The sequence below is a fragment of the Bos indicus x Bos taurus genome, chromosome 17 (genome assembly GCF_003369695.1).
Source record: "Bos indicus x Bos taurus breed Angus x Brahman F1 hybrid chromosome 17, Bos_hybrid_MaternalHap_v2.0, whole genome shotgun sequence".
Lineage (NCBI taxonomy): Eukaryota > Metazoa > Chordata > Mammalia > Artiodactyla > Bovidae > Bos > Bos indicus x Bos taurus.
Genome location: NC_040092.1, coordinates 51652419 through 51664066, shown reverse-complemented (window position 1 = coordinate 51664066; position 11648 = coordinate 51652419). Strand labels below are relative to the sequence as shown.

Sequence of the window (11648 nt, the reverse complement as noted above, 5' to 3'; positions counted from 1 at the left end):
GTATTTAGGATTCTCAAATACTTAAATACGTGAAAGTGATAAGAAACAGCCAAGTCCTGGTGGTGTTTTTTTCTCATATTTAGGCATTAGAGAACTGTTATCATTGAAAAGTGGAAGTATTAAAATGACTATGTAAGGACTGTAATTGGTAATGATAGCAATTACAGAGGCTTTTCTCTCACGTCTTAGTTCTGCTGCTGCTGCTAAGTCGCTTCACTCATGTCCGACTCTGTGTGACCCCATAGACAGCAGCCCACCAGGCTCCCCAGTCCCTGGGATTCTCCAGGCAAGAACACTGGAGTGGGTTGCCATTTCCTTCTCCAATGCATGAAAGTGAAAAGTGAAAGTGAAGTCGCTCAGTCATGTCCAACCCTCAGCGACCCCATGGACTGCAGCCTTCCAAGCTCCTCCGTCCATGGGATTTTCCAGGCAAGAGTACTGGAGTGGGGTGCCATTGCCTTCTCCGTAGTTCTTCTAAGGATACTTTTTTCTCAAATAATTGTTCTATAATAATGTGGTGAATAGATATCTATCTATAAAGGACCATTTTCCCATGACTGTGTCATTCCATTTTTCATTGGAAAACAATAGTTTCCTCATTGAAATAGCACTTCCATATTAGTGAAATGGGTAGGTTTGGTATTTTCTCACGGAATAACTAATATGCATTTTTTAAAAAAGATAGGAAGGAATGTTCACTTTTCCTTGGGAATGACTACAAAGATTGTCACTGGCAAGTCTGCGCTCTTGGGGCTTCCTAAAACATTGATTGAAGTAATGGATTCTATTGATGTGTAATTTTCTCACAAGATATGCTAGAGATTTCAAGAGGGAAACTGACTAATCTCTACATGTTGTTCTGGAGGATACTGATAGGATTTATGGAAAAAAAAGAAAAGCCAACTTTAGAGAGGTGTAGAGTGCTTCCTTTAGCCATGAAATTAAAAGACACTTACTCCTTGGAAGGAAAATTATGACCAACCTAAATAGCATATTCAAAAGCAGAGACATTACTTTGCCAACAAAGGTCTGTCTAGTCAAGGCTATGGTTTTTCCAGTGGTCATGTATGGATGTGAGAGTTGGACTGTGAAGAAGGCTGAGCGCTGAAGAATTGATGCTTTTGAACTGTGGTGTTGGAGAAGACTCTTGAGAGTCCCTTGGACTGCAAGGAGATCCAGCCAGTCCATTCTGAAGGAGATCAGCCCTGGGATTTCTTTGGAAGGAATGATGCTAAAGCTGAAACTCCAGTACTTTGGCCACCTCATGCGAAGAGTTGACTCATTGGAAAAGACTCTGATGCTGGGAGGGATTGGGGGCAGTAGGAGAAGGGGACGACAGAGGATGAGATGGCTGGATGGCATCACTGACTCGATGGATGTGAGTCTCAGTGAACTCTGGGAGTTGGTGATGGACAGGGAGGCCTGGCATGCTGCGATTCATGGGGTCGCAAAGAGTTGGACACGACTGAGCGACTGATCTGATCTGATCTGATCTGAGAGTGCTTCCAACTCTAGTATTCTTGCCTGGAAAATCCCATGGATGGAAGAGCGTGATGGGGTGCAGTCCATGGGGTCGTGAAGAGTCAGACACGACTAGGCAACTTCACTTTCACTTTTCACTTTCATGCATTGGAGAAGGAAATGGCAAGCCACTCCAGTGTTCTTGCCTGGAGAATTCCAGGGATGAGGGAGCCTGATGGGCTGCTGTCTATGGGGTTGCACAGAGTCGGACACGACTGAAGCGACTTAGCAGCAGTAGCAGAGTGCTTCCAAATAATTTTATTAAAACATCAATTTTGCAGTCGAATGGCCTCTTCAGAAACCTGGAAAATCTTTTGGTCATTACCTTTTTTACTTTCAAGCTACATCTAATAGTTCACTTTTGCTTATCTCTTTCTTCCTATCTTTATTTTTACAGTTCTACATGTCCAGCCTGAAGGTTTTTTTTTTCCTCTTCACCTCGTAAACATACCTACTTTTCCATCTCTCTTAAATATGTGGTTAAAACTTTGGTTTTGTTGTTTTACTAAGACTTTATTTTTTAATAATAAGATAAATTAATTAAATAAAGAAAATTTGTGTACTAGTTTCACAAATTGAGAGAGAGGTACGGAGAATTCCCATATATCCCCTACCTTCACACATGCACAACCTCTCCCATTAACAACATCCCCCATCATAGAAATACATTTATGAAAATTTGTGAGCCTACATCAATATCACAATTACCCAAAATTTCTAATTTAAAATATGGCTCACTTTCTGTGCTGTAAATTCTATAGGTCTGGACAAATGTATAATAATATATGTCCATCATTGTGGTATCATACAGAGTATTTTTGGGCTTCCTAGTTGGCACTAGTGGTAAAGAATCTGCATGCCAATGCAGGACATGTAAGAGGCATGGATCTTATCCTTGGGCTGGGAAGATTCTCGAAAGTAAGAAATGGTACCCAATTCCAGTATTCTTGCCTGGAAAATGCCGTGGGCAGTGGACCCTGGCTGGCTACAGTCCATGGGGCCACAGAGAGTAGGACACTACTGAGCACAAGCACAGTGCAGAGTATTTTCGCTGCCCTAAAATTCTCCCTGCTTCATCTATTTATTCCTCCCTCCCACATACCCAGCTGCAAACCCTGATCTTTTTACTGTCTTTTTACTTTATTCTTTTCCAGAATATTATCTAGTTGAAATCATATAGTGCATAGCCTTTTGAGATTGACTTCTTTCTTAGTACTATGCATTTAAGGTTCCCCCATGTCTTTTCATGGCTTGATAGTGAATTTCTTTTTAGTGCAGAATATTCCATTGTCTGCATGTACTTATTCACCTAATGAAGGACATCTTTGTTGCTTCAAATTTTTATCGTTATGAGTAAATCTACTGTAAACATACATGTGCACCTTTTTGTGTTAGGATAGAAGAAGTTTTCAAATGTTTTGTGTAAATATAAAGAAGCATGATTGTTGAATCATATAGTAAGAGTATATTTACTTTTGTGGGCAACCACCAAACCATCTTTACAAGTGGCTGTACCACTTTGAATTGCCATCAGGAGTGATCAGAGTTCATGTTCTTTACATCATCACCAGAATTTGGGGTTGTTGCTGTTCTTGATTTTGATTATTCTAATATGATTGTAGGTATATCTCCCTGTTTTAATTTGCATTTCCCTGATGACATGATGCAGAGCATCTTTCATACATTTATTTGATATCTGTGCCATCTCTTTTTGGTGAGATATATGAAAGTCCTTGGCCCATTAGTTAAATCAGTTTGTTTGTTTCTTGTTGTTTAGATTTAAGAATTCTTTGTATACTTTAGATAATAGTCCTTTTTTTTGCAAATATTTTCCCCAGTCTATGACTTAGTCTTCCCATTCACTCAATATTCTCTTTCACAGAACTCTGGTTTGTAAATTTAATTAAATCTAGCTTATAAGTTATTTCTTTCATGGATCATGCCTTTTGTGTTGTATCTGAAAAGTCTTGGACATATCTAAGGTAATTGAGGTTTTCTCCTACGTTGTCTTCTAGGAGTTTTGCAGTTTTGTGTTTTACACCTACATCTGTGATTCACTTTGAGTTAATTTTTGTGAAGGATGTAAGCTCTCTGTATAAACATACATTTTTTTAATTTTTGCACATGGATGTCCAGTTGCTCCAGCACCATTTATCGAAGATACTGTCTTTGCTCCATAGTATTGCTTTTGCTCCTTTGTCAAAAATCAGTTGATTATATTTGTGTCTCTTTTGGGGCTCTCTATTCTGTTCCACTCATCAATTTTCTTTTCTTTCCCTAATTCCATGCTTTCTTTGTTTTCTTTTAAATTAATTTATTTTGATTGGAGGAAAATTACTTTACAATATTGTGATTGTTTTTGCCATACAGCAGCATGAATCGGCCATAGGTATACATGGCCATAGGTACACATGGTCCCCCCAGTCCTGAACCCCCCACCCACCACCCTCACCACCCTATCCCTTAAGGTTACTGGCTTTGGGTACCCTGCTTCATGCTTTCTTGATTACTGTAGCTGCATAGTAAATCTGGAAGTCAGACAATGTTGTTCCCGGTGAATTGAAGATTCTTTTGTTGTTGTTGTTGTGAGATAATTTGGAGACAAAGCAGAAAGGTTAAGAAAGTAAAGTGAAAGTGAAAGAAAGTGAAAGTAAAGTCGCTTAGTCGTGTCCGACTCTTTGCGACCCCATGGACTGTAGCCTATCAGGCTCCTCCGTCATGGGATTTTCCAGGCAAGAGTGCTGGAGTGGATTGCCATTTCCTTCTCCAAGAAAGTAAAATAAGAGTTTATTTAAGCACAGATATGCTCTCAGAGGGAGAGTGGGCAGGCAGGTGAGGAGTTGCTGTATCGAGTTTCTTTGGTAAGCTAGTTATATGTCCGTGTTACTCAGTCGTGTCTGATTCTTTGGGACCCCATGGATTGTAGCCTGCCAGGCTCCTCTGTCCATGGAATTCTCCAGGCAAGAATACTGGAATGGGTTGTCATTCCCTTCTCCAGGGGATCTTCCCGACCCAGGGATCAAACATGGGTCTCCTGCACTGCAGGCAGATTCTTTTCCTCTGAGCCACCAGGGAAGCCCAAGCTAGTTGTTATGAGGGGCAAATAAATGAAAGGGTAGAATATTCACTGGGAAAAGAGGAGTTTCTGGGTCATATTCCCTGATTTTCATCCCAACTCCGTTTTCCTAAGGAAAGGTGGGACTTTTGTGCTTATTCAACTCAGATCAGAAGTGTCATGGTGTTGGTGCATGCTGGGTACTTTTTTATCTGTAAGGCTAATTTTATTGTAATGAGAGCACAATGAGCAAAAGGTTGTTTTCAGTCACAGGAGATAATCATCTTTCCCCACCTTTCTTTGTCTATACTATCCAGAAGACACTTATCACCCAAAATGTGTGGTTTTCTGTCAGTTCGAGGTTCCTGCTTTCCTTTGCCTATGGATCCCTGCTGTTTACAAAATGTGGAATTTCCTGCCACCTAGCTCTTGCCCCCATTTCTCTGCTCATACCTAGCTACCTGCTTGCTCTAACAGGGTCAGTCTTCCAGCTTTGTTCTTCTTCAGTATTTTATTGGCTATTTTAGTGCTTTTAACTCTTCATATATACCATAGAATCAGTTTGTCCATATCCAAAAAAATAACTTGCTAGTATTTTGATTGTGATTGCATTAAATTTGTAGGTCAAGATGGGAAGAACTTGAAGAGGAAAAGTTAAAATTTTACATGACCTCCTACTCCTTCTGCCTCTGTAACTCAGCTTGCTCCTTGCAAAGTTTGGATCACGTAGGTCACGTAGTCTCAGAAAGTGGAGGCTTACAATAGCAGGAGAAGGAAATGGCAACGCACTCCAGTGTTCTTACCTGGAAAATCCCATGGATGGAGGAGCCTGGTAGGCTACAGTCTATGGGGTCGGAAAGAGTCAGACACGACTGAGTAACTTCACTTTATCTTTATCACAATACTAGGAACTGGAGCTTATCTCACTCACCCTTGTCCTGCTCTTTGCAACTACCCAGCCCTTGCAAATCTGCTTAATCATGCCTGTCCGTGTAAAGGTCAGGCATCCCTCTCCCCATCTTGACCGCTATTCCCTTATACATTGAAACCCCTTAATTTAAACCAGCTTATTGCCCACTATAGTGGGCAATATATATAGTGGTGCCCACTGTAGTCTGTCTATAAAAACTCTGTAACCCCTTTGTTCAGGCCTCAGAGCTTGGAGTGTTAAGTCCTCTGGGTCTGTCAGCGTAATAAACCTGAGTTCTCCAACTCTCCAAATGTGGTGCTTGGCTTCTCAATTACTGGTTTCTACAACAAACTGACATCATAACAATATAGACAATATTGAGTTTTCCTATACATGGATATGAACTATCTCTTCATTTATTTAGTTTTTCTTTCATTTAGTTGATTGGTGTTTTATAGTTTTCCTTATATAGATCTTGTACATATTTTGTTAGATTTATACCTATTGTACTTTTTTAGTACTAATGTTAGAGAAGGCAGTGGCAACCCACTCCAGTGTTCTTGCCTGGAGAATTCCAGAGACAGGGGAGCCGAGTGGGCTGCTGTCTATGGGGTGCCACAGAGTCGGACATGACTGAAGGGACTTAGCAGCAGCAGCAGCAGTATTAATGTTAATGATATTGTGTTTTTAATTTCAAATTCTACTTGTTCATTGCTGATGTGTAAGAAAGTAATTGATTTTTATGTATTAATTTTGTATCCTCCAACTCTGCTGGTTAGTTTTAAGTTTTATGGGTCAGTTCTTTCAGATTTTTGGCACAGATGATGATGTCATCTACAAAGATAATTATATCTCTTCCTTCCCAATCAGTATATATTTTACTTCCTTTTCTTGTTTACACTAACTAGAATGTCTATAGTACAAAACTGAAATAGAGTGATGAGGGAAGACATTTTTGCCTCATTCTAATCTTGGTGGGGAAACAATATTTCTTACCATTAAGTATGATGTTCAGTCAGTCAGTCAGTTCGGTCACTCAGTCGTGTCTGATTCCTTGTGACCCGATATACTGCAGCATGCCAGGCTTACCTGTCTATCATCAACTCCTGGAGCTTGCTCAAACTCATGCCCATCGAGTTGGCGATGCCATACAACCATCCCATTCTCTGTGATTCCCTTCTCTTCCTGCCCTCACTCTTTTCCAGCATCATGTTTTTTTCTAATAAGTTAGCTCTTCACATCAGGTAGCCACAGTATTGGAGCTTCAACTTCAGCATCAGTCCTTCCAATGAATGTTTAGGACTGATTTCCTTTAGGATTGACTGGTTGGATCTCCTTGCAGTCCAAGGATCTCTCAGGAGTCTTCTCCAACACCACAGTTCAAAAGTATCAATTCTTCAGCACTCAGCTTTCTTAAAAGTCCAACTCTCACATCCACACACGACTACTGGAAAAACCATAGCTTTGAAAATTGACCTTTGTCAGCAAAGTAATGTCTCTGCTTTTTAATACGCTTTCTAGGTTAGTCATAGCTTTCCTTCCAAGGAGAAATTGTCTTTTACCTTTATGGCTGTAGTCACCATCTGCAGTGGTTTTGGAACCCAAGAAAATAAAATCTGTCACTATTTCCATCGTTTCCCCAACTATTTGCCATGAAGTGATGGGACTGGATGCCATTATCTTAGTTTTTTGAATGTTGAGTTTTAAGCCAGCTTTTTCACTCTGCTCTTTCACTGTCCAAAGAGGCTCTTTGGTTCCTTTTCACTTTCTTGCCACAAGGATAGTTTCATCTGCATATCTGAGGTTATTGATATTTATCCTGGCAATATTTATTCCAGTTTAAAGTATGATGTTAGCTGTAGAATTTTGTATATTCTTTATCAAGTTGAGAATGTTTGGCTCTACTCCTTGTTTTCTGGGAGTTTCTATCATAAATGGTGAATGGATTTTGTAAAATATTTTTTCTGCCTCTATTGATATGATCATGTGGTTTTGTTTTTTTATGCTATTTGTGAATTAAATCAACTGATTTTTGAATGCTCAATCTTCCTTGTTTAGCAGGAATAAATCCTACTTGTTTGCAGTATATAATTCTTTTTATACATTGTTGCATTCAACTTCCTAATATTTTGTTAAGGATTTTTGCATTACTATCCATTAGGGATTTTGGTGTATAGTACAAATCTTCTTTTGTAGTATATGTATTCTATAAATTTATGTTATAAATTGTATGCTATAAATTACCTCCAATTATAGTTTTTGCTGCATCCCACAAATTTCATAAGTTGTTTTTTAAATTTTAGGAAAGAATGTTGTAAATTTTTTCCCCAGATTTCTTCTTTGGTGCACATGTTGCTTTAAGTGTGTTGGTTAATCACCATATATTTTGATATTTTCTGGTTGTCTTTCTATTATTGACTTTTAGTTAAATTTCATTGTGATCTGAGAATAGACATTGTATGATTTATATTATTTAAATTTTTAAGGCGTGTTTAAAGTGAGAACATGGTCTATATTGATGAATGTTCCATGTGAGCTTGAAAAGAATGTGTATGCTGCTGTTGTTGGAAGATTAAGTCTATAAATGTCAATTATATCCAGTTGATTGATGATTTTGTTGAGTTCAGCTATGTCCTGACTCATATTCTGCCTGCTTCATCTGTCCATTTCTGAGAGAGAGTTTTGACATCTACAACATGATAGTGGAGTCACCTATTTCTCTTTCTAGTTCTATCAGACTTTGCCTCCCATAGTTTGATGCTCTGTTGTTAGGTGTATAAATATTAAGGATTGTAATACTTTCCTGGAAAATTAACCCCTTTATCATTACATAATGCCCTTATTTATCCACAATAACTTTATTTGCTTTGAAATCTGCTCCATCTGAAATTAATATAGCTACTTCTGCTTTCTTTGATTAGATTACTATATTTTTCTCCAACCATTTACTTCAAATCTATACATGTTTTTATATATATTTAAAATGAGTTTTTTGTAGACATTAGATAATTGGGTCTTGTTTTGTGGTTCAGTCTGACAATCTTTATCATTTAGTTGATGCATTTGGACCATTGATATTCAGAGATGTATTTGGACTCATATCTACCATCTTTGTCACTGTTTTGAATTTAATGTTCTCCTTCTTTTTCCCTACTTTGCCCTCCACTCTTTGTATGCCTTTTGTAGTTTCAAATGAACATTTTACATGATTCCATATTTCCTCTTTTCTTAGCATATAAGTTATACTTCTCTTTTTTTGCTGTTTTTATGGTTGTCCCAGGGTAACCATAAATATTGCAATAGGTATTCACATATAATTTAAGTCCATTTTCAAATGATAGTATACCACTTCATGGGTAGTGTGAGTACCTAGTAATAATAATTATTATTTCTCCCCCCAGCCAACAATTCTCCAGTTTAAGGTTAACAAATATGGTATTTTTATATCTAAAACTTTAGTGTAAGTTTTCAGTTCTGAACTATGTTTCCATAAAGACAGAGGCACATTGGTTTGTATTTCACAGGAAATAATTTATCTTTAAGTCACAAATATGAATGAGTATATTTTGCCAATGTTATAAAGATGATTTCAAACCCTAGCTAATCTCTTTCTCAAATTGCAACCATTTGCAACCATATTTGCCAAAAACGAATGCTTAAACATATCACTATGTGAGATTCTGATGACTAAGAAATCCTTGAAAGAGCAGTGAACCATGATTATTGAAAAGCTCAGAACACTAGCAAGGTTTACTTGCAAAGATTTTACAGAAGGCTGCAAATTGTGTTCCCTAAGAGGAACTAGGAAATATATATGTCATTTAGTAATACATTGAAATTGCCTTGTCTAGGGTGAGTATTACACAAAAACTCCAAGTTACCATTTCCTGGTCTGTTATCCATCATATCATGGCCCTGCACTCCACCTCATAGACAGCCACTAAGTCATACTGGCCTTTGTCCTTTCATAATTTGTTGGCAGCCAGTGTCTCCATACAGGTGTCTTAGGGACATTGATTCACCTCAGTTGTTAAACTTCTCCAAAGGACTCAATGCAACTTTTCTTTTTTATCCATATAGTTTTGTACAAACTAATCAGAATCTATGACTTTATGGTTAGTTAAAATATGACCTGAGAAAGCTTCATGAAATTCAAAAGCATTGATATCATTTATTGTTAATCCTAACTTTTCTAGCACTTTTAAAGTAGCATATGTTGGTTCGAGTGAAAGCTGATCTTTGGAATCCTGAAACAAATATACAAAATCCCTCATATGTGCCTTCAGCTTATAACCCATGACCAAAGATTTTTTCCTGAGCATTGCAGATGCACCATCAGTTAGGAAAGAAGAATTTGCAGCTGTCACTATGCCATAGGGCTTGATGAATGCAGGTTTTAGCTTGACTATCTACTTCAGAAAGGACAAAGGCCACTATCTTTGGTGAATATATCTTTTCCTGGTATTTTGAAGATATACAACATCAGAAAGGAGTCCTTCATCCTGGGCCCTCTTGGCTAGACTGTGCAAACGCAGTGCATACTCACTCTGTTGCAGTTGAGAAACAACAAGGCAGCTGCAAGTCAGCCTGTAGAGTGATGCATGGTCGTGCCCAGGTGATAGGATTAAAGATAGTCACTGACCTAAAATCTTGGCCTTTTTGAGATCGAGCATGAGTTTCCTCAAATGACAAATTGGTACATAGGCTATTAACTCTATATCACCTGCCACAACCACATTACTGGCCAGAAGTAATCAAGCCAACACTTGTAGTCCTGGTTTGGTTAGCAAAGATGCAAGCCATGGTGACAGATCACAGGAGACTTGTCAGAGAGGTCAGCTTCAAGCGATAGACTCTCCAGCTACATTGTTTTTACTTCCTGTATAACTATGCCAAAGAAGATGTAACCAACAATTTCCTTTGGGACCTTGGTTTGATGCAACAAATCTGAGCCAAATCACATGGCATCAGGTCTTTATATGAAGTGCCTGACAGCAAAAATAGAGTGTGACATTATCTAGCACCACCGTATTCCTTATACAGGGTTTAGCCAAGGTCTTCTTTAATTTTTTTCTGGGCAGCTGGGGCAGCTTTTAGCTGATAGGAACAGCTCAGAGGTCTCAAGAAAATCTTTGTACCCATTTTGCTGAACTTGGAAGATTTTTTTTCAAGTTAATGTCAAGATGGAAGTCATGCTGCAGTGGTCCCCACCTTAGCTTGGGCTCCTGTTGTGAGCAGCATTTGGCCTCAAGTTTCTGGGGTGAGAGGGATCTAGGGGTGGATCTAGTCTAGAAAGAACCCTCTTGCAGGCCATCAGACTCCAGAGGTGTAGCTGGGTCCTGGCTGTCTGCTTGTCACCTGACTAGATGACTGACCTCTGACCTCATGATAGGCCTTCTTTCTTTCAGTAGAGGAAGAGTTCTTTCTGCCCCTTTAGCCAAAGTGAAGGGTACCATTAGGGACCTGCAGTGAGTCAGCATGGGGTTGGCAGGGTGGGAGGTGGGCAGGAAGGCTTGGGTTAGTCAGGAAGTATGTTGAGGGCCTGGCTAGTACCAGGCTGAGTCCGAGTAGGATGTTCCAGAGCCTGGGCAGAACTCCTGCAGAGGCTAAGACAGCCTCTGAGCCTCATCTCTTTTGCCAAAAAACCTTCAAAAAACATTCCTTGCATGATAAGTGTCCTGGTAACAAATACCCTCAGTTTTTATTTATCTGAGAAAATTTATTTTTCTTTCACTTTTGAAGAATAACTTTATAGGTTATAGACTTCTAGGCTGGTAGGTTTTTTCCTCTCAGCCTTTTTTTATACCCTAAACTGGTCCTTTAACTCACCAGGTATCATGAGTTAGGCAGAAATGAAATATTAGTGCAACATATAAATCTTCTCCAAGTCTTCAAATTCCTCATGCTCAGCTTTTCTTCTTACAAAAATAAAAGGAATTGGAAAACTAACTTTTAAATCAATATTTCTAATTATATATATATATATATATATATATATACCCTCTTTTGAGGTAAGTCCCCAAGTCAGATACTCATGCCTGAAAGATTCTTGCTCTCTATCAGAAAGGGGCAAAATGTCTTTTCCACCTTTTGAAAGCAGAAATGAATTTTATAGTTTCATATAGAGATTCAAAGTGTTACCTTTTTCCTCTGCATCCTTGC

General features: G+C 38.6%; 1 protein-coding gene across 1 annotated transcript; it reads right to left on the bottom strand.

Moving 5' to 3' along the window:
* Nucleotides 1–9431: 9431 nt before the first annotated feature.
* Nucleotides 9432–10680, bottom strand: HADHB (hydroxyacyl-CoA dehydrogenase trifunctional multienzyme complex subunit beta). The gene is given in 11 exon segments (XM_027567355.1): nucleotides 9432–9550; nucleotides 9553–9906; nucleotides 9909–9960; nucleotides 9962–10226; nucleotides 10228–10299; nucleotides 10301–10433; nucleotides 10436–10495; nucleotides 10498–10558; nucleotides 10560–10609; nucleotides 10612–10654; nucleotides 10657–10680. Coding segments are annotated over 11 exon segments (1233 nt in total).
* Nucleotides 10681–11648: the final 968 nt, after the last annotated feature.